Consider the following 23,915-nt stretch of genomic DNA (forward strand, 5'->3'; position numbering starts at 1 on the left):
CGAGGCGAAGAGGTTGCGTAGCGCCGATGTGTCTTTGTTCTCATCAGTAGTAGCGTTTTCCGCTTTCATTTTTTTTTAATATTAGTTTTTTCTTTTCCTTCCAGTCACACGTTAAGTGGCAAACCTTTAATTCTGAAATTCTAGTTTGCCACGTTTGTAATTTGCAAAAGTAAACTGAGAAATTAAAGGCAAATGCTTTTGAACCGCTGCTTGTTGCATCTATCTATCTATCTATCTATCTATCTATCTATCTATCTATCTATCTATCTATCTAACTTTGCTCCTATGAAGAGCAGCGCACTTCTCACAAAACAGGCTTTAGTTTAAGCCTTGGAGAAAAAATAAATAAAGATCTGTATTAATTAGAGTGGATGTTACTCGTGAACATCATTCTTACCGGGTTGCCTTGGCAACGGGGGCTGTGACTCACGGCGAGCAGCAATTTGACGACTAATGAGATTTGCACGGGAGCTGAATGCCGCTGCGGCTGCTGTTATTGTGACTGCAAACAACAGGCGGCGGGACTCCACGATACTAATAACAACAACAACAACATTGATAATAATGATAATAATAATAACAACAATCATAAACACGAGTAATAAACAGTTCAGAGATACATTTTAGATGCATACATGTGTTTTATTACAGAACAATTATGTATTTGATTAAAATCAGTACAGCTCAGTCTGTCTGTGAGCTGTTATGATGTCATCATTAGAGGAGGCATTAAAAGATTGTGTGTGTCGGGGGGAGGGGGGGGGGGGTTGTATTGATCAATAATTCAAGATTTCAGAGATTTCAGATTCATGAGCACAGCCGTTCAGACCCAGCAATGAAACTCATAAGGGTTAGCTGTACAGAGAGTACATTTATTTCAATATTTGGATTCCATAATGACGTTTTTTGCATTAAAGAAATCCAGTAATCTGGGGGAGAATGACACTTCTGGACTTCACTTTTTACAGCATCACAACTAAGCCTGCATACACATGACTTAGTTGGAATGATTTAAAAAATCAAAGTATCAGCAGAGTGTGTCAGAAATGAAGAATCTATGTTCCCACATTTTTTTACCAACTTGCAGATAAAACTGCAGCTTTAAACATGATGATAAACATGAAAGACGTGACAGAAATGTCAGAGCGCTAACTGCTGGGAACCTGTTAGTTTGAACAGGTAAAGGTCAGTGCTGACATGTGCATCTTTGTCTTTGCTCTGCAGGCGTCAACCATGCTGCACCTCCTGGAGACCTCCACAACAAGCAAACTCTTCCTCGTTTCTTCTACCAACCTCTTCTTCGTCCTCCTCTTCCTGGGTTCCTCTGGTGTTTCCGGAGCGTCACTCAGAGAGCACAAACTGTGGGGGAGTGAATCCGGCTCCCAGAGAGGAAATGTCCACACAGCTCCTAACGTGGACATGCTTAAAGCTTTGGAGTACATCGAGAGCCTCCGTCAGAGAACAGGCACAGACTCACAGCAGCAGCACGGCGCTCTCGCTGCAGGTTATGACCCCAGCGACATGGATGATGCAGAGAAGCTGAGGGCCATGCTGAGACTAGCTTCCAACCCGATGCAGGGTAAAGATGAGGAGGAGGAGGAGGAAGGTGATGAGGGAAGGGAGGACAAGAGTGAAGAGCTCCTCCAGGCTGTGCTCAGCACACTCCAGCAGACAGAAAAGGCCTCAAAGCCAGTTTCGCTTCGCCCCAGTGCAGAAGGAGAAGGCACAAAAGACAACCGCAGAGGGCAACAGAAGCAGCACGGCATCCCACTCCACAAGAAGCTGCCCCTGATGTTTGAGGACGAGGAGGAGGATGAGGAAGAGCCAGATTTGAGGCACGAGAGCCACTTCAAACGCACCAACGAGAACGTGGAGGAGAAATACACGCCCCAGAATCTGGCCACTCTGCAGTCTGTGTTTGACGAACTGGACAAGCTGACGAGTGCAAAGACCATGCACAAGCGCCAAGATGAAGAAGATGACATGGAGGATAATGATGATGAAGAGGAAGAGGGTGATGATGTGTTTAATGTGAGGAATGTGGCATACGATGACGTGGGTGGAGATCTGGCACTGGACTGGGGTCTGCTCCAGGACCAGGAGGGTGACAATAAAGAGGACGGGGACGACAAACACGATGTCGACAGAGAGCTCGATTATGCTGACGACAACGATGAAGATGTGGATGAGGATGATGAAGAGGAGGATGATGAGAATTATCCAGTCAAGAGGTCAAAGGATCCAGATGATGTTGCCAACCTCATGGACTATTACCTGCTGAAAGTGCTGGAGAAAACCGAGGAGGAGGCGCAGCAGAAGCGAGAGATAGAGGAGGAACAGGAGGAGGAGGAGAGGGCTGAGAGGAGAGTGGCTCAGACTCTGTACAGAGATGACATCTTTCCCCGCACCATCTATGAGTTCCTTCAGATCTCCCAAAAATACAAGATTCCTCCTGAGGACCTGATGGACATGCTGAAAAGCGGACGAATGACATATCAAGCCCCGTCACAAAAGAGCAGCAAATTATCCAGAATGCAAAACAAGCTCTCCAAGATCAAGAAGATACACACGCTTCCTGAAGCTAGGTTCTACAGCAGACGTCTGCCTGTCAGCAGAAAATCCCCAGAGCAGCTGAGGACGGAAGAAATCCTCAAAATCCTGGGGTTAGATGGCACAGAGGATCAAGCTCCTGTCAGAAAACAGCAGCACTACAGAACTTCACTGTCACCACTTCGCGCTCAGCCTGCCAGGCGTTTGGGGGAATCCACTCCCACACAAAGGCGCTTCCCCGGCACATTAAAGGACAGCGATGACAACACCATGGATGAGGATGAGCTGGCGGCGTATCTGGCAGCACAGATGCCATCGCACTTTCTGAAGCCCACGTACAAGGCAGCAGTGGCGAGCCAAAAGCGTGACGACGGTGGGGAGAGCGTGACGGGCTCTTTCGAGCAGAACATACAGGATTATTTTGATCGTGGGGACTCAGAGACAAGCCCAGATGAAAAGAGACAATCTGAGGATGATGACAGGAGCGCTGGCTTTGAGAATGAGGCAGTGATAAAACTGCTGAGCTACCTAAACCCAGAGACAACTGAGGAAACTGATACTGATGCCAAAACTGTCCAGTAAGAGTATATATATATATATATATTTGTATATGTACATATATATATATATATATATACATATATATGTGTGTGTGTGTAAACATGTCAAATTAAGTTATCCAGTAGATTTACAAAATATTTTATTAGCAAAAATGTGAGTGACAGTCATCATTCATTTAATGCTCTGTTTTTGTTTTTCAAATGTTGCTCAACAGCGCTTAAGAACAGTACATGTGACTCACCAGCCTTACATCCCAACACACACACACGCACCAAAAAAACAAAAAGCAGTGTTGCATTCCTTCAACTCACTTGTGTTTCTTTTTATTCTTCTTCTTCTTGTTGTTTTTCAGTAAATATTTCTTAAATGTGGTCATACAGTATGTGACATACCTGAGGTTAATAAAGCATTGACTTTATTTTTCCTTACTGTGTCGTGTTTCTTCATTTAAACAACAATTTCAAATAAACAAAAAAAAATACATATGCCTCTGCCTGCCATGTCTCACTGGGTTTGCAAATAAATTTAAATATTTAATATCCCCAGTCACAGACTCTGCGTGGATATGTGGCTTAAAACTGTAGTACGCAACTTTGAAAATATAAACAAATGTCTGCTGCATTCAAACATTGTCAAATGATGAAGCCCAGCAACATTCATGTGCTGCACACAGGAAGGGATTTGTAATCTGGTCTAGACAGACAGAGGAAACAAGCAATGTTGTGCTATTAAAGTGAGACGTTCGCAAACAGGAATACTGTACAGGAGTTTGACTAAAAACACAGAGGCTTCATGAAAAGTTTTACAAATTAATTCTGCTGCTCATTCAGCAGTTTCATGGGAAAATACTGTGTTCCATTTAAATCAGAACTCGGAAGTCGGAACTGAGCGTGACAACAAACCCGAGTTCATCACATTCCAGGTGAGAAGTCGAAAAAAAACAAGTACGCAAACGATAGCCATTGTTAGCATTACAAGTCTCTGGTGAATAATTACACAGTACTATGTGTAAACACACAATATGATGTAAACACAAAGAAATCACATGGTTCAGTTCCAGAAGTGAATTATAATGCTCAAAAAATGTGGTTGTTCAGCAGTTTGATAAAATGCTGTCCTGCTCTGCTACACACAAACACGCCCTCAGTCAGGTCTGATAGTATTGCTTCACAGAGCCTATTTTCAAATGCAACATACAAATAATGCAACGTAATCTCTGTTCACAAAGACCAAACCGAGACGGAAAAATAATAATTAAAAAAAGTTAGGTACTACAGTTTTAAAAAGGCACTTATACGTACAAATATAATCTTGATTCTTCAAAAACATCAGCAGGTTTGTGGTGGTTGTTGGCAGCATTATGCCAAACGAATCATTAGTCATCAGTTCAGAACCTTTGAAATCCTCCCCGTGTCTTGGCTCAGTAGGCAGGTTTGCTCATGTACTCCTCCATCGTCTGCTGATGAGGCAAGAGCTACATGAGTAATCAGAGAAGCTCCACTGAATGAAAGTCTTTGAAAGTTTATACTCTACCTCCTGGAGCATGTCAGCCTCCTCCATAGAGACGCCCACAGCCATTTTAGATGTTTCCAGTACTTCTCCTCCCATCAGTAATTCATCGAGGAGGAAGTAAGCCTTCTCAAAGTTGAAAATGATGTCCAGTTCACACACCTGACAGACACGGACAGAACAATATACCATTCAAGTTACACTTGATCAGTCATTAAAGTGAAAACTACATTCATCTTTGAGGAAAAACAATACTTTGGCTCTACTACTGTGGACAGAATACTATAATCTCCCTTTTCCATATTCTGGTTTCCACTGATTATAACGTTTGTTTTGTTTTGAGGCAGATGCATGGTGTTGCCACCAGGGGGAGTAGAGAGCACAGTTTGTGTAGTTGTTCTGTACCAAACACAAGAGTCACTGTTCCTTTTTGGTACACAATTGAAATTGTACACATTAATACAGAGTAGGATGATGAGTATGTATGATATAAGTTTCTTTCTGGTTTTAACAGACAACAGGACATCAGCCATATCCTGGTCTCTGTGTTTTAGAATTGTTTTTGAGACAGATCACTTTGAAACCTTGTAGATATCAGATTCGAGACATTAGTTCTGAGATTTTACTCAAAAATTAGATGATTCACAGAAAAGCAGTGCCTTCAGCAAACAATCCAAAACCAATGATCAAAACACTGGCACATCAGGGAGCTTGACAGTAGATCCTCATGTGTTGTCCTCTCTGTTCCAAACAAGACTTTTAATCTTTTAAATGCCTGATGATTTGAACCCATTTTACAGGTGTACTTTTGTGTGAATTTCTTCTTTTGCCTTTGTTTTTTATATCACACTCTGTATTTGAAGTAGTTTTAACACACATAGTTATTTTATTTATTTTGTTTGTGTATTCTGTATCAATGCCTGGGTGATAACCTGGATGTGCAACTTGTCTTGGCCAGGACAGATTTTTAATCTCAATGAATGTTAGAATAATAATTTTGCTTTAAAAAAAAAAACACTTTTATTTTTTGTCATACAAAAATAGAGAACAGACTACACAGAAAGTACAATGCAAACAGCATTCACCATGCCCACTAATAGTAATGGTAGGGTTAAGTATTGCATTTAAATAAAGAAAATGAGGTAAATGAGTAAAGAAAGAAAAAATAACAAGTTTGCATTTGTTAGGGGCAATAAGGGCTAGTCTGACAAGTTGATTGGCAAAACTGTATAACAAATCAAGTTCCAATAATTTCAATACCAGCTGCGCTTGTCTTTTATTTATTTATTTTATCTTGTTTTAATTGGTGCAGTTCTTCCTGCTCTATGTTCCTTATAGTATTTTATGACTTCCTTTAACTTCATTTAAGCGTATAAGCTCTACTTACATTGCCAAAGTATTTATCCAACAGCTCCACATATCTGTGCAGCACCTCCAGGGCCAGCAGCTCGTTGTCCTGCTCATCCAGTGCAGCACAGAAGTACAAGCTGGCGTATCTGCATTTGAAGAAAATGTCTGGTCAGGAGGAGGTCAAGTAAAAAAAAAAAAAAAACTGTTCAGTAAAGATATTATAACAATAGTCCATCATGATATAGCAACAAACCACATTTCTCACCATATTTCACAGAATTCCAAAATAGAAATGTTTGAAATGTATATAGTTCACAATCATAAAAAATTATATTTAAAATGCAAAATGACTTTCAAATATCAGGCCTTGTGAAATGGATGGAGGGGGGGCATGTTTGAGACCTCTGATTTGTATATATAATTTAAAGTTTTAATTGTATATCAAAGCAAAATGAACATTCAGAAAATGAAGTCATACAGAAAATTCAAAGAAAAGAAAATGACACAATCAGAGGATCTGGTGCTGATGTTCTGTGTGTTTAACTTGACCTTTACTCTTTATAGGTCTTAACTGATTGTTGAGAATGAGTGTGTCAGTGTGTGTATTTTGAGGCAATCGCACATACAAACACAGGAGTAAACGACTAGGGCATAACAATAAGGGCATTGAAGGGAAATATTTTTCCAATTTATATTTAGTCAAGTTTGTGTAGACATAAAAAGTATAATAATCTGATAAAACTAAATAGGTACAGATCGACACTGGTGTGTCAGAGAGCCTCTTAACTCCTCCCCCAGTCCTGATCTGGTCCTTCCAACAATCATGGATGTCTGATTTTAGGCTGATTTGATTTCTGTGAGATCCCAAATCGCAGGAATCTCCTCCCTGAAATCGTTTGAATAAACACCGTGTGTGGTCCTGGGTCTTGACTGGATCGTCTAGTCTGTGCTTTGTCAGGATTAAAACATTGAAAATCATTGTTCAGTTCATTGTGTCTGTGAATGAGTGAATACATGAAAAGAAAGTCGATCCTCTGCTGAGTTTCAGGTGAGTTCCAGGGAAAGTTTGCTGAAGAGGAGGAGCCAGAGAAATATTCCTTCCTTCCTTCATCCAAAGGTTATGTGACGGGGGCGTTTCTTACAAATAAGCAACTTCAGTGTGTGTTAATACAGTTGTAAAAGCTGTGTTGCTGTGCTGCTGCTGATAGTGAGTTAAGAGGAATGGACCAAAGTCTCTGCTTGTAAAGTTTAAAGGCATGAGTGTGGTCACCAAAGGATTGATAACATCTGTTATGAGTTACGTGTTCATTTTGCATTCATATAACGGAGAATTTCACATTGCTTTAGGCCATTTGAATCTAGGCACTCCTCAAACTGCTTTAGGGAGAAATTCAGCCTGAAAGATTTTGACCTTCTTGAGGAGCCAGGCCAATAGCTGCTCATTTGCATCACATTAACATGGTCACAACCCCCCCAATTATGTGTCAAACTCAAGGCCCGGGGGCCAGATGTGGCCCGCCACGTCATTTTATGCGGCCCGCGAGTGATTAGTTACATTTATTCTGTATGACAGTTACATCTGGCCCTTTGAGGGTAACAATTATGCTGATGTGGCCCTCAGTGAAAATGAGTTTGACACCCCTGGTTTAGGCCATGGTGAGCCCATGGAGGAGGAGGACTAAGCCAATAGGACTAAAGGCCACATTATACTTCCCCGACTGCGTATGCTTTATCCGACTGCGTCACCACGGAGACGACTCGAGCCTTCCTACTTCCGCGCCGTGGTGACGGATGCGCGCTGCAATTTCCTGCCCGATCAGTAGGGGTCGCTGCGCAAGGTTGTTCTGCTTCTGGCTACAGTGAGCAATGGCGTCGAGAGAGAGAAAGACTGTTGTTGTTGAAACAGTGGCCTTTTCGGGGACGACGCAGAGGCTCTTCGACAGGCTCTCCGTCGACGCAGAGTCTCTGCGTAACCTACGCAGAGCACTTTACGCAGGAGTATAAATTGGGCTGATCAATAAAAACATAAGACATTATAAATAAAGGTAGGGCACAAAAGAAGAGAATAATAAGATTAATAACTTGGGTGAAGACCAGTAAGGAACCTGTGTCAGTTCAGTACCACTTCTTGATGCCAGAGAAACCTGTTTGTATATACCTCTTGTAAACAATCTTCAGGTCCCTCCACTGGAGGAAGTTGCTGGAACGCGGTGGACGGGCCAACACTAACATCATCATGTCCCGCATCACTTTCTTCTTCTCCCGCTCTGTCAGTGGCATGAACCACTTCTGTAGCCGCAGCTTCCCCTGTCGACTGAACAGCAACAGGAAGCGAATCTGAAGAGGAACACAACGCTGAGTCATGAAATGGTTCTTATTCAGACGGGGGGTACATCTTGTGTTGTGCAGTAGTTTGTCAACAAAGCAAACTATAAAATATACTGTATGTACAATGAAGCAAACCTGTATTAGCAAATGCACTACACCAAACAGCAGATTTCCCAACCAGGAAGGATCACCATGGCAACACAGCACATCTTTATACTTAACAACTTTAAGTCATAGGGACGAGTTATAGCACACTTGTGCTTGTGTTGTGTAAGGGTGATTAAGAGCTCTTTGCCCAGAGGTGCAGCTATGGTACATGCAAGCACAAGAACAAACAAGACTAAATTAGTCTGAGAAGAAATATTTATTCACAATATAATAGCTCAGAAAGTTTATCCCCGTAGCCTTTTTGGCAACTGGAATCCTTCATGTTACTATTTGCACTGGCCCTTTACAGGTGTTTCAACAGGTAAAATGATTTGAGAGGACTGTAATGTTTAAAATATCTTCCTCCCATTGGTGATTTTTATGCAGAAATATCCCCTCAGCCACAAGGGCCAGGAGTCTGGCTAGTTTCTGGCAACTGAAAATATTGCATGCTACTGTTTGGGGAGTGAAAGCTGTTGAGTGTACACGACTGTATTAGTGAATCGTCAGAATATTATTTATTATTTACATAAACATAAAAAAAAACTCCAAAGGGTTATTTATTTGCCTTTCAAACGTTGTTATTATACTGATACTGTTCTTCCTTCTTTTCCTAAATAACATTTATATTATATAAGAGTAGCATAGTTTCCTGGCTGTCATTTCCACCTGATAAATAAAGAAATACATAAATACATAAATGAATGAAACATACACCCATACACTGATCTATAGTGTAGGTTAGTGACCTTTGATCAAGGAAGTCCTTCCTTTGCAGCAATTTAAAGTGTAGTTTCTCTATTTTCAAAAGAGTAAAAGTGCAGAATGATTTCTTAGGGCGACATATAAGGACATATTTTGTCGAAAACTGCGCACATGCAGCAAAGTTACATCATCAAATTCACACCCTCACCATGTTGTCAGTGTCAGTGTGAGAGAGAAGTGGACCACATCCAGATCCTCGTGCAGGTCCCGATCAGTCCTGACCCTGAATCCTCGACTCTGTCTGCTGCGTCTGGACAAGAGGCGACATTGTTGCTGCTCCTGTGCGCGCGCGCGCTCTCACCTTCTCCAGCCTGAGCCGCGCCCAGCAGGGGGCGGGGTGTCAGAGGGGGCGCGCACACGCACGCACACACACACACACACGCACACAGGTGAGTCAGCGCAGTGAGGGCAGGAAACAGCAAGTAAGCGCATGAGGTCTCTGAATTGACGTGAAAACGAATGGGTGTATTTTATGTCATATGAGATGCTACATGAAAATGATGAGTTATTATCTCGTAATTATGATACTAACACACACACACACACACACATATATAAAGTGGCGCAAAGGGGTTTCCATAGTAATTGAGTGGATGAATAATTAAAAGTTATGTAAATGTATAATGGATTTGTATGTAGTGATATTTGTTTGTAAAGGTACAAAACTAGAGAACTACAAAAACACATACTGTACACAGACAGACAGACAGACAGACAGACAGACAGACAGATAGATAGATAGATAGATAGATAGATAGATAGATAGATAGATAGATGACAAACAAAGAAAGGAGAATATATGAAACATATCAAATAGGGAAATGTAAAAAACAGCCGGAATTGTAATGTTAACCATAAAGAAGGTTACAGTTTAGTTTATACAGCATCCTTCCTAGCATCCTTCCTCCCTTCCTTCCTTCCCTTGCCTCCAGTGGGTGGTCTGTTTCAGCAGCAGCTCCACGGGGTGTGAGTGCAGTGTAAAAGCAGAGCAGAGAGCTGAGGCTCAGTGTCAGGCTCCCAGAGTGACACCATGTCTCTGTACCGCAACTTCGCCTGGTTCCTCAAAGGAATGACCGAATTCACCAGGTAAACCTTCTCCTGACTCATCTCTGAATCAGAGCTCACAGCTGTTTGTGTGTGTGTGTGTGTGTGCCGTATGTGGAGGGTGTAGATTTTCATAGTTCTCCAAAAGTCCTTCAGCACAGGGTAAATGTAATCTGTATTTATTTAGATCAGTAAAGTAAATGCAGCACAAGTCTGTCAGAGAACCAGAGTCATAAAATAAACTTTTATGGAAGAAAATATAAAAATCATGGAGCATGTTATTATGGTCTGACTGTGAGTATTTTCCTGTCTTGCCTCATAATCTTTATTACATGTGTGTGATATTTCTGATTCTAATGGTAGAAAGAAAACTTGAGTGTATTTATTGATGTGAAACTATTACAGGCAAACAAAAGGGATCACATCTGAGTCACTCCAGTTTGTATCTTTGTAATGTGACATGGGGAACGTGAACATAGGGCTCAGTTTTTAATATGAAAATTGATTAAAATAACTTTTTTGTGCATATATCAGAGTTTCTGGTGATTTGGAATAGAACATATGTGGATTATAGACTGTGAAACTGAGGAAAGATGAATTTTGCACATCCCATTATAGAATTAGACATATCATTGTTGTTGCAGGAAAAACGAACAGAATACTTATCATTAATCAGTCATTAGTAGTATTTACGTGTACACATCAAGACCTGAGATTGTTTACTCTCCAGTAATTGAATAACTGCAGGTCAACAGACCATGCTTTAAAGGAGCAGTGTGTAACATTTGTTGGTGTTGATTGTTGTTATTATTCTGTCTCTGTTTGGTCTTTCTGAGCAGAAATGATGTTGCATCTGTACATTGACAGAAAATGGACTCTGTCAAGCAAAACTATCAGACCTGACTAAGTTTGTGTGTATACAACAGCGGCGCAAGGGTGGGTGGGAAAATTTGTCCTATCAAACTGCTGAATAACCAGGCAGGTTTGAGCAGGAGAAATCATTTCTGAAACTTTTCTTTAAGTTTTCAGTCAGAAATGACTTCTGTGCAGAATGTCGACAGGTGACACGAGGTCTAAACTCTGCTGTACTGGGAAACACAGAGTTGTTTGGAGCTTAATTAGCATTGTGTGAACTCATTTGGCAATCGTTTGAATGTAACAGGGATTTATTATAATAATAATAATGATAATAATAATGCATTATATTTGAAGGCGCCTTTAAAGACACTCAAGGTCGCCAAGTAAAGCTCAACTTTATTACCAAATATAGAGGAGACAACCACACAGGACAATTGAATTGACAGATGAATGAATGAATGAGTGCAAACTGTTGTGGAGCCATGTAAGAGCAGCTGTATTGGTCCAGTGTGATCAGACCTATAGGGCGTCTTTCCTCAGTAGAACACAGCCAGATCTTCTGAAGAGGTGCTTTTGTGATTGTTTCCCATCTCTCCTTTGTTCTGTGTTATCTTTCTCCCAGAGAGTCGTCTGTCAACCCACTCTGACCCTGCACTAATAGCTCTCTGCATGACACCAGTGAACAGAGCAGGCATTTAACCACAGTAATACCCTCCTCTTTGACCCCTTTACCCCCCCCTTCTGTCGCCTTCAACAATGGCAATCTAAACAATGGGTTGAATTGAGGTCCTTGGTGCCACACACACACACGCTCTGATGCTATTGTCACTGTTGTCCCAAACCCCTTTTCATCAGAGATGATGACAGACGCTCTCTCTCCTTTATTGTATCAGCACAGTAAAGATGTGGAGCCAAATACAGTAAGAAGGATGATCTCAAACACTTACCCCTTATGACCTGAACACACACACTGAGGCAGAGACACATTCAGCTCAAATCCTCATGCTGCTAATACAGTAAATGGGGTCACTGTATTACAGAAGCGCCTTCCTGTCCGCCTCTAAGAGGTTTGTGGAGAAGGACCTGGAGGTTTCCATGGCTGGACGCTCCTTCATGATAACAGGAGCCAACAGTGGCATCGGCAAAGCCACCGCCATGGCCGTCGCTAAGAGAGGTAACACTCTCTACACAGCAACATATGCATGAAGACAAGAAGCACAACATGGCATACTGTATACTTAAGAAAAAAAGATTTAGTAATTAGGAAGTAATTAGGCCCATTCTTACAAGAATAATTAGATATAAAAGTAGGCTATACAAATAAATACACACATATACATACATGCATACACACATACCTGCACATACACATACACATATACACACACATACAGTACATACTGTACATACCTGTATATATACATACATGCATGCATACATACATACATACATACATACATACAGTGGAAACATAAAATACATACATACACACACACAGACATGTATGCAAAAATTAGCATGTACATAAAATACATACAAACACACATACATTTATACATATATACACACATACATCACACATACATACATAAAATAAAGGAAAAGCATTTTTCAATGAATATAACATTAAATGAATCAGAAATACACTCTTATACACTAAGTTGTATTAATAGTTGTGTATCTTTTAGTCTGTACATAACAAAGGGCAGAGTATTTAAAGGTGTGAGATGTGAATGTGAATTGAGATGTAAGGAATAAAGTTAGGAAATATTAATAGAATAATAATCTATATAGTGATTATATAAAGCTGTAGAAGGTGAAAAGGTCTGCTCAGAAAATATTTTCACATCATGGGAGAATATATATATTATAATAATAATATACATATAATAATAATATATAATTATATTATATATTATGGGATGCTTACTGCTTACTGCAGTAAGCACCTGCAACACTTACTGCTGTCTGTGTTGCAGGTGGGACGATCCACATGGTGTGTAGGAACAAGGACAAGGCTGAGGAAGCGAGGGCTGACATTGTGAAGGAGACAGGAAATAAAGTACAGTATGACTCACCTCTCAACACATATTAAAAAACATGGGCACAGACAACCTTGAAAATGACTCTGGCTTTCCAGACATGATGTTATTCATTATTACAAATGGCTGGTGTCATTACAGGAGGTCTACGTCCACATCCTGGATCTGTCTGAGACCAAGAAAGTGTGGGAGTTTGCTGAGGCCTTCAAGAGAAAGTACAAGACCCTAAATGTCCTGGTGAGTGACGTAAATTGATATATTTTCACATGTCATGAAAATCCCTTGGCTCCAATCATTTGCTCGCATGGTTTCTTGTACACTGCTATGCTGACGACGCCCAGCTTCATCGCTAGCTTTGTCAGGTGCAGAGCTCACTCTGAAACACCATCCATCCATTGTCTACCACTCTATCCTCCAAATGAGGATCATGGGCCCCACTGGTATCAATCCCAGCTGACCTTGGGGGCGAAAGGCTGGATACACCACTGGTGTAACCAGTCCAGTCCATCGCAGTCCAGTCCAAGACAAAAAAAATTCACTCATTCACTTCACACCTACGGTGAATTTGGAGTGTCTGCACTGGACTGTGGAAAGAAACCGGAGAACCCGGAGAAAACCCACATGCACATGAAGAGAACATGCAGACTCCATACAGAAAGTCCCTTGTTCTGACTTGGTCAAGAACCTGGGTCCGCTTACTTCGAGGCAACAGCAATGACCACTACCCCCCGGTGTTGACCCTGAAGGAACACCACCCTCAGCTTAATCTGTGTAAGACTGAGGCCTTGGTCTGCCCATACAAGCATTCCCTCTTACACAACTTCAGCATCTTCCCTGCATAGTGGGTACGGTTTGCTTTCACATATGCATGGTTCTAAATGAACCAAAATAGACCGTGAAGACCATCGGCACTGGACTAACCCTGGAGTTCCACCGGGTGAATACAGAACGGCGCAAAACCGTGCCGCTGAGGTTCCGAGGCGATGACTCGCCTGGTGGAAATCCGGGATTATCCCATATCTCATAGCCATAATGCATTAAACTAGACCGTTTCGTCCCATTTGGTTTGGTTGCTTTCACACCAGAGGCACCGTACCAAAGTAGGGCGGATAAAGCGGTCCGAGACCATCCCTTAAGGCAGGTCTCGGACCAGTTGATTGAGTTTACATTCACACCTATGCAAACGAACCGAACCACAGCATTTGGTGCGCACCAATGCTGTAGGTGTGAAAGCACCCTTAATCAAACCCCACTGGCACAGTCACTCACCCTTGCCTACAAACTGACACCTGGCTTTGCACCCCTGCCCTGGCACACCTGTAGACAATTTGATATGCGGCAGCGAGAAAGAGATGAAGGCCTAGGAGCAGATGGTTCTTATTTTTGGTTCCTCGTTTCTGTCAGAAGTCTCTCTATCTTCAACAAACTCATGACAACTCATCTCTTTCAATAAAATTATTTCTCTAAAATCGCTTAAACACCATTAACTAACCTACTGACCATGACTTGATGATGTCTTGAACATTCTCTCCTCCTGCTTTTTCCTTCTTGAACTCACTTAGCTCCCATTCTTTATTTCCTCCTTATGGTCTCTGATTGTGCCATAACAGTATCAAATGTGCCATATGTAAGAATGTGGCCAAAAACAGTTACTACATTCAAATTTAAAATACCGAGGTCTTTTAGGTTTCGTTTTCTAACGTAACTGGCAACCCGTGGTTGCTCGGCAGTGAGACTCTACTGACTGCAATGATTGGTAGACGGTGGTGGCGCCACATGCCAAAACATGATTTCAAAACATAAACATGATTTGCAGTCTGCAAAATATTTTTTTTAATGCAAATATTTTGGCTGTACTGTTGTTGTTGGTGAGTTCAGTATGTTTTATGAACATTATTCCTGAGTCTCTGTGACATATTAGGAGGATTTTATGGCCAGATGCTTTAGATGTATTACATAATGCACATTTAAATGTCTCTGATTTAATAATTGAATACATTTTCCCCTTTTTATATTGAGTGTGTGTGTGGGGTGGAGTGGGGGGGATGTTGTACAAAACAACGTTTATCAAAAATGTTCACCTGTCATCTGTGCAGATCAATAATGCAGGATCCATCATGAGTCAGAGGGAGGTGAACGCTGAGGGACTGGAGAAGGGCTTCGCCACCAATGTTCTGGGTGAGACAGAGGCTAAAGGCACGAGTTGAGAGGAAAACAATAGAAAGAAAAAAATGATGTGAACAATGCTGTTGTATTCTTGTGTTTGCTACAGGGATTTACATTCTCACCAAGAGCCTAATTGCTTTGCTGGAGAAGAGCCCAGACCCCAGAGTGGTGAGTCTGACTGACCTCTGCACTATTGGATTGCACATTTAATATGTATGTTAAAATAGAAATTTCAAAAAACAAGATGAACGATGATACATTTGATAAATTAAACACACGCATCGATCAATCATTTAGACACAGTGTAGAAATGCAATATGCATGAGCTAAATCATACTCATACATAAGAGAATGGACTGCAAAGAGATCATATAGTGTCATATTTATGTAAGGTTCTGTGGGTCTGACGAAGAATCAATATGGTCCGTCGAGGATTTTCTACACAGATACCCTGGCTTTATGGATTATGTCTGTGTACAATGTTCCTGAAAAGACTCAGTCATCAGAACCATCGTGTTTCCTGTTTGTGTATTTAAACTCCCCACAAAAGAGGCTACACGTGCATCATGTAGCAACAAAATGACTCACTCACAATAAGATACGCCATACATGGTCCACAATACCTTTAGAATCACAATGCAATGATTCTGTGATAATCCATTTTTTGCAACATAATCATATGGCGACACACATAAATCTGTCTGAATGAAGAAAACAAAACGTATTCAGTTGTTTAAAAAAAGTAAAAAAAAAAAAAAAGATGTCTCTATTTATTCACAACATCGAGAACAAAGTGCATAAAGTCTATGCATTGTCTCTTAACGTAGCTTTCAGAGATAAGCAGGACCAAAATGCAGGGTGTTGTAAACGGTAAATAACTCAAAAGTCTATCATAAAACAACATAAAATACAAAAACAAAACTCCAAAAATGACCATAAAACATGAATCAAGCAATCTTATAAATAAATCATAAATATAAAACATGAATCAGGCTGGGAAAAAAGCAGAAAACAGGGAAAAGTGATTTGGTAGACAAGTGAACAAGATGAACTGAAACACAAGGGAGATTAAATACATGAGAGCAACAACCTCTATAACCACACCTGTCTCCAAATGTCAAAACTGAATTCATTCAAATATTTTAGGTCATGAAAGTTAGAGCCATGAACTTTGTTAGCCTGACACAATCAACATTTAACTTTCATGTGTTTAGGTGCATGTTACATGATCACTGAAATAAAAGCACACATTATGCATGCATGTGATCCCATTATGATACAGTACAGGATCATTGCTAATGCATAATATAAAATGGCAGTCATGTCATTCATAATACTAAAAGCTGTGGTTTTACAGGTAAAAATAGTAGCTCACTGGGACACAGGAGCTGCCTCATTTGTGCTGTAATTTCTCTCCAAGGACTTTGGTTTGGGGGAGTGAGTGGTTTGCCAAGTGCAGTCAGCACATATGTATCAGTGTCAGTCAAAGAAAATCCCAAGTATCTCTTTTCATTGCTCTGCAGCAACACAGGTACACACATATCCAAACATTTATTTAATATCATGGCTCTCTCCTCTCTGTTTCTTGCCCTCCATGTTCAGATCACAGTGTCATCAGGGGGAATGTTGGTGCAGAAGCTCAGGACAGGAAACCTGCAGTCTGAGAGGGGGCGCTATGATGGCACCATGGTCTACGCCCAGCACAAGGTAAGAAATGACCCTGTACCTGATGACCACTGTGGCGTAGATATTGCAGCTGTTTCTGAGCTGTTTTTGTTTTTTTGTTATCCGTATCTGGTTTGCCCTTAATAAAAATGACTGCATGAAGCCTCAGATTTAAATTGGGCCCATAGAGAAATATTCATTCTGTATATAATAACAATAATTTCTTTCTTAAAAAATCAATTTAATCTGTCAATTCTTACTAGATTAAGGCATTAGTCTGTGTTTCCCAAACTTTGAGATGATGATGTTCTTGAATGTCTTGTTTTGTCCACCAACCAAAATGAATCAAGAAGTCCTAAAATCTTATTTTGTATGATGTCACTAGCCTGATTTACATTTCTTTTTTTTATTATTATTATGTTTTTTTTGTTTGTTTTACAAACAAGATACAGTTAATGGGAGGAGGTTGAAAGCATCACCATGATATAAGTAAGAGCATGTGTAGCTGTTGATACAAGGCAGTGTTTCATTGTTGCTGTGATGATGATTTCCTTCTTGTACTAAGTGGATGAATGTTGTGGTTTTAGTCTCTCCACTTATTGTTTTGCATATTTTCTCCAGTGCCGTGAAATGTGCAAGCCAGAAGAGTGATTTTTCAGTCACGAGATCCATCTATTCACTTGCTGAATCTGCTTCCATTGCACTTATTCACAAACATCTTTTTTTATAGATACACCAACATCTCTGTGTTAACATTCTGTGTCTGTGTTCATGGGTTTGAATGTGAAGAAACTGATTAATCTGACAATGACATGTCAAAGAGACAATTGTGCTTCACCTATTAATAGTCCGACCCTTCAGACATTGTGTGTGTGTGTGTGTGTGTGTGTGTGTGTGTGTGTGTGTGTGTGTGTGTGTGTGTGTGTGTGTGTGTGTGTGTGTGTGTGTGTGTGTGTGTGTGTGTGTGTGTGTGTGTGCGTGTGTGTGCGTGTGTGTGTAGAGGCAGCAGGTGGTGATGACGGAGCAGCTGGCAAAGACTCACACAAACCTTCACTTCTCCGTCATGCATCCTGGCTGGGTAGACACTCCAGGTATCGTCCCCTTGACACACACACACACACACACACACACACATACACACACACCACCTTTCTAACAAAAAGTGTTTCCTATTTGAATTAAAATGTCATTCTTAATAGTTTCTTTTTGTGTGTGTCTGTGACAGCGGTGGCCAATGCCATGCCAGACTTCCATCGCTCCATGAAGGACAGTCTGCGAACCCCAGAGCAGGGAGCCGACACTGTGGTGTGGCTGGCTGTGTCTGAGGCCATAACCAAAAACCCCAGTGGATCCTTCTATCAGGGTATGACACTGTTAACAATCGTCCATCCTCTCATTCATGATCATGATATTTTTTTTTTCTGAATGGTCTGTATTTATATTGTCTTCTTTCTCATTTAAAGCTGCTTTACACGGCAGTTGTTGACATTTATCCATTCACACTTTCCTATCACACATCTTTCATTCACACACTGTGACACAGCCTTCAGGAGCAACATGGGGTGTGTGTAGACTATAGCAGAGCAGGGATTCAGACCCACACCTCACTCTGACACTGCAACTCGCTCTACCACTGATCCACTGTCACCGCAGGTTCACTAACAAACAAAAATAAACATTTTACTCATCCATGACTGCAAAATGGGAGCCCACAGTTGGTGTAGTGGTTAGACCCGGGTTCCCTGGGTTAAAGCCCTGGTTGAACAAGGGCCTTTCTGCAAGGAGTTTGCATGTTCTCCCCGTGTGATTAGGTGAATTTGTCACTCTAAATTGTCCGTGGGTGTGAGAGTGTGAATGACTGGTTGTTTGTCTCTATATGTGGCCCTGTGATGGACTGGTGAACTGTCCAGGTTGTACCCAGCCTATCGCCCTATGTCAGCTGAGATACAGCACAGCACCCCAGCGACCCTCTGCTGCAGGATAAAGCGGTAGATAATTGATGGATGACTGCGAAATGGTACGAAAACATCGTAAAATAGGAATAATGTGATTGTTAGTTGTGGGTGCGTGCGTGTGTGTGAGGGTTTGGCCTGTGTCCATCGCAGCTGGAATGGGCTGCACTTGGTGCCAGATACTGCCTCAGAGTACAGTGCCTCTATGAAAACACACTCTAATGCACATGCATATGCAATAGACAATATTTACCCTCATGGCCTGTGCCTAGTAGGAAAAACTGTTGGAAACATGCAATCAACTTCTCATGTGATGTAATAGCAATAGTAAAGTCTGGTGTCCTCTTTTTTATTTTAATGTGAGTTGCTGCTCCTATTTATTTTCTACCAGTTTAAAGAGATAGTTGAGGAACATTTTTAAATTAAATGAGTGGCACATAGTTCTGTACATTGTCAATACGCAAAAATTATCAGAACCCCCCCAAAAATGCACAACTATAAAGCACAACGTAAAATCTTAAGGTTTAAAGCAGGGGTTCTCAAAGTTTTGATACCTGAGGGCCAATTTAAGAACCCAACTTGGACTGAGGGCCACCAAAGGAAAAAAAACAGAAAAACAGAAAGAAATCCCATTTGTTATAATTTTAATGACCAGATTGCAGTTGTACAGTTAACACGTATTGGTCTGTATCCAGTAATGTCCAATAAACATAACAAGCTTAGTAGCTCCTGGATTAAAACTATCAACTGTAATTCATTGCGGGCCGCCAGAAATGTTTCTGCGGGCTGCCATTGGCCCCCGGGCCGCACTTTGAGAACCAGTGGTTTAAAGTAATAAGCACTTTGACAGTAGGTCAAAGTAATAATACCACTGAACGCTTCATACAGAGCACGAAGATAAAATGACAGACAGCACTAAGGAAGGCCAGTTACTGTAGATATAGAACAAGGTGAGAGGAGACAATTAGACACATGTGGAATCAAAGGGACAGGAAACACAGGTGGGAAAGAAGTGAAATCACCTGAAACAATAGAAGATCAAATGGCCAAAAAAAAAAAAAACCGTATAACAAAATAAGAGACATGACCTTAAATATGGGGAGCTTGATGACACGTATGATAGAGACACAAGGATAACCTACCCTGTCTGGAAAGTTAAATAGTCAGAAATATTTGACAGACCAACTGCTGCCTTGTTAGGTAAGTTTGTGTCACTTGGTCAAACAATGAAGGATTTCAAACACCAAAGTCACAAAATAACACCTCCACCAGTAGAGGCGGCAGTGAATGGACAACTCCTGTGTGCCGTGATGATCAACAATTTCCACCAGCAGTCATGTTTTTATTCAGAGCAAACATCCTCGTCTCAAGCTGGTTCCTAACACAACAGGTGCTCCAGGAGTGTGCCCAGACTCCATTCAACCACACATCACAAAACCTGATCTATACATTTCAATTTGAATGGGTGAACCCTGCAGAGACCAGTGTCAGGAGATAAGCCTGGATGAATGTGTTGCCAATGGTAATACAGGTTAAATTTTTATCCTGTGTTTGCTCTGTACATGCATGTGCACAGTTTTTATTGCTATATAAACACAGGCCACATCTGTGCTGAGCCTCTGACTATGCTGTTCTGTTCAGTTCAGTTCAGTATCCTTGAGGATTGATACTGAATGTGTGTGCATGTTAAAGGACAAGTATGTAGCATATTGAGAGCTTCTTCTCCCCTGCAGAGTGCCACCATTAATAAACCTATACTGCATTGCAATCACATTAGAGCCAGAACTGGGAGTGAGAGTACGAAACACCAACTTCACGGTACAAGAAGCAGTATTTTCATGCTGGCAGCCATCTTGGAATTCCATGCTTGGGTCGGTGAAGTTGTTCCAAGTTTCCGAGTTGGGGCGTATGACCTTGGAAATTCTGAGTACAAATGGAATGCACCATAACGTTGCTGCCCAGAAACATCCCAACCCAGAGCAAAACAAAGAGGAAACAGTAAATACCAGCAGAGGGCGGAGTCTCTGCAGATACAAAATACCACCACGCACCTCAGATGATTGACAGGGGGTTTATTTTGGATTAATTTATACTTGACTTTTTTTTAAAGGAAAATACTGGATATTCTATCTTTAAAATCTGTGTCTTTGTGCTCAGACCGAAACATGGTGCCCACCCACCTGCCACTGGCCTGGACCCACAGCTCCCCACTGGAGGAGCAGGAGTTAATGTCTCTACTGGAGGAATTGGCCAAGACGTTCCAGCCTCACTGAGACACTGAGACAGCAGGACACTAACACCATTCATCAGCTAACACTGAGCGAGGCCCAGGTTCCAGCATGGATCTGCTTCTGCTGTTGTCCCCACACTGCTTTAAAGTGGGACAAATTGAAACCTGACAGACTAAGCTCACATAAATTTGAGGGACTGTAATGCTTTTTAACTGCCATGATAGTGATTCTGCTGTCATCAACCACTCACAGGCTTACAAACAACAACATCCAGTCTGTCGCTGTGACTTTAGCAAAGTTGTCAATTAGATGGGAATCTGATTTGACCCAAAGTTACACCCTCACACAGCCTTCTGTACTCATGTCTGATGTTATCGTCCGCATCATTAACATAAGTGCCACATGTGCAGGTGTGTGTACTAAACAACTAACTCATGTATCTGTTGTATTGTAGTGTGGCTGCTTCACTCTGCAGCTCAGACTGTAAATGTGTTGTCACTAAAGACAAATACACCACACAACAGCAGCAGCAACAGCAACAGCAACATCACCTGGTCTGTGCCATAAAAACAATGTACCTTTGAAAAGGCTTTTATTTTGTAAACTGACTGTGACTGTGTTGTGAGCTTGTCTTGTACATGCCTGCTTGAATAAAGAGCAGAACTAACCAAAGGTGTCGCTGTGTCATTAAAACATACGCGAATATCTTTATTTCGTGTCCACCTATCAGACCTCTCTTGTCAGATAAAGTATTTAAAAACAGTAAATGTATTTTTGAGATATTCTGTGCTGTGCTTAAGTCTGAGGCCACAACTTTGGATTAAAATGTGACTGAAATTTGGTGCTATCTGTTCACTAAAAGCTAATAAAACATGGGTATATAATGTTATTTAGCCTGTAGACGTAAACATTATTTTTTTCTTTAAAAAAAAAAATCATGTTAATTTAATGACAAATTCATATTTACTGTATAATCTGATTATATTCTAATAAAGAAATTGACAAATAAGTACAAATGGTTATTATACCATTGAAAAAACAGCAAATCTTATGGTGGCCTGAGACGTTTACACAGGACTGTACTGTGCTATCATCATGTTTATACAGCATGGTCACAGGTCACAATGATGTGGACAATATGTCATTTTAAAAGCTGCTTATTCTACTGTTTCATTAGTTATAGATGACAAAATAATTTTAAAAATAAGAGTTTGATGGCAACACTGATGGAGCTTTTGGAAATGGAAGGTGAAAAGGAGCATTGTAACGCTCTCTAAGGGGGAAATTATTGTCTTCTTGTATTTACAAGAGTTAGATAGAAGACAGAAGCCGACAGTTAGAGCAGATAAATAACGCCCGGATGATGGAGTTTATGTGAATTCAAAGCTGTTTAATTATTGTTATTGTAATATAAAGTTTTACCCAAATGTTGAATGGAATCCAGAAAAAAGTATTTTGAAATTTAAGAATAACATACATTACATAATAACATGAACCCTGAAACACTATTGGCTCCTCCAATAACAATCATGTTGTAGTTGAACCACAATAATGACATTGTGTGACATCTAGAGTGCTGAGATGTTACGATGTTAACAGAGGACAGATTGTATTTCTTTGTTCCAGCACATCCATGTGTAACACTGTTATCTGTCATGTGTTGTACCCGGGCTGAGGAAATGAATATATATATCGTTGTATATTTATATACACGACACACAATACTGTCTTTATATCATAATGTATCTGTGATCTGGTTTTAAAGGCCATTCCACTGATAATCATCATAATTTTTATATTGATCCATCCAATTGACAAGTCATTTAATAACACTACTCGCCTAATTGGTAGTGTAATAGCAGAATTTGACCACATCTATAGTCAATTTCATTGTGAGAATGAATAATGGGTCATTTGTAAGCGCTATATAAATGTATTGATTAATAATAATGATAATAATGATAATAGTAATATAACCGCTATATACTAATATAATAATTATTGTATTATTTTTGTAGCCTTGGAAAAAGCCATTTATAGTCACACAATCACCACTCAGTGGTGGGAGGGGAGGGAGGGGAGAGCAGAGGATTACTTTCTTTTAGCTAGAGGACACTAGAAATAAAAAAACTTCACCTTTAACATTAAAAAAGCCAAAGAAATAAACCAGGTACTATCTGACATGAAAGGTAATAAGTGTATTTTAAGATGATGAAATACAGATGATAAAGATGTTTTATTTTCGAGTGTATTGTCACTCTCCTTTGAGAAGCACAAAACTCTCAAAGAAAACACCAGAGAAACAACCTATGTACACCTTTACAGCCTGTACCTTGTGTATCGGGATTTATGATATACATTGATATTGTATGATAATATCATACTGAAGGCTGAATTTCTCCCTAAAGCAGTTTGAGTAGTGCCTACATTCAAATGGCCACATCTTCTTCAAAAATTATCAGATTTACATGTGTTTGACATTGTTGAAAAGCTTACACTTTCCGAATCTGCCAATAACTCCAAATGTCCCGAAGTAGACTTGTGAACGCTTTTGCCATGGCTGGACACATATAAGAAAGTACATCACACCCCCAACCTCCTCTTTGAAACCACTAAGTGGGCAGAAAGAAAAGTAGACAACCTTTTGCAGTGGTAATAGATAAATACTTTACTACAAATATAAATATACACTACATGATCAAAAAACTGGAATGTGACTACATTTTGAAATTGGGAACATTGTAATG

General features: G+C 40.5%; 3 protein-coding genes across 3 annotated transcripts in view; 2 read left to right on the top strand and 1 right to left on the bottom strand.

Annotated features, from left to right (window-relative positions):
• Positions 1-1,233: 1,233 nt before the first annotated feature.
• On the top strand, positions 1,234-3,132 carry scg2a (secretogranin II a; the record flags this gene model as incomplete). Its single annotated transcript, XM_083886099.1, has 1 exon — positions 1,234-3,132. The coding sequence occupies one exon, from the start codon at positions 1,234-1,236 to the stop codon at positions 3,130-3,132; it is 1,899 nt and encodes a 632-aa protein (XP_083742225.1).
• Positions 3,133-4,531: 1,399 nt separating this feature from the next.
• wdfy1 (WD repeat and FYVE domain containing 1) overlaps positions 4,532-23,915 on the bottom strand; it is a gene marked incomplete at its 3' end in the record, with an annotated part of 39,049 nt that continues 19,665 nt past the window's right edge. The window contains exons 12-15 of the mRNA XM_083886644.1: positions 8,129-8,307; positions 6,008-6,116; positions 4,645-4,782; positions 4,532-4,570 (exon numbers count right to left, since the gene is read on the bottom strand). Of these exons, the coding sequence (XP_083742770.1) occupies positions 4,532-4,570; positions 4,645-4,782; positions 6,008-6,116; positions 8,129-8,307 (465 nt within the window). The remainder of the gene's footprint in view (positions 4,571-4,644; positions 4,783-6,007; positions 6,117-8,128; positions 8,308-23,915) is intronic.
• dhrs12la (dehydrogenase/reductase 12-like a) lies at positions 10,241-21,210 on the top strand (the record flags this gene model as incomplete). Its single annotated transcript, XM_083886669.1, has 10 exons — positions 10,241-10,296; positions 12,153-12,286; positions 13,092-13,174; positions 13,296-13,391; positions 15,251-15,332; positions 15,427-15,488; positions 16,923-17,027; positions 17,986-18,076; positions 18,211-18,348; positions 21,095-21,210. The coding sequence occupies 10 exons, from the start codon at positions 10,241-10,243 to the stop codon at positions 21,208-21,210; spliced, it is 963 nt and encodes a 320-aa protein (XP_083742795.1).

Source organism: Microchirus variegatus (genome assembly GCF_963457635.1).
Source record: "Microchirus variegatus genome assembly, chromosome: 3".
NCBI lineage: Eukaryota > Metazoa > Chordata > Actinopteri > Pleuronectiformes > Soleidae > Microchirus > Microchirus variegatus.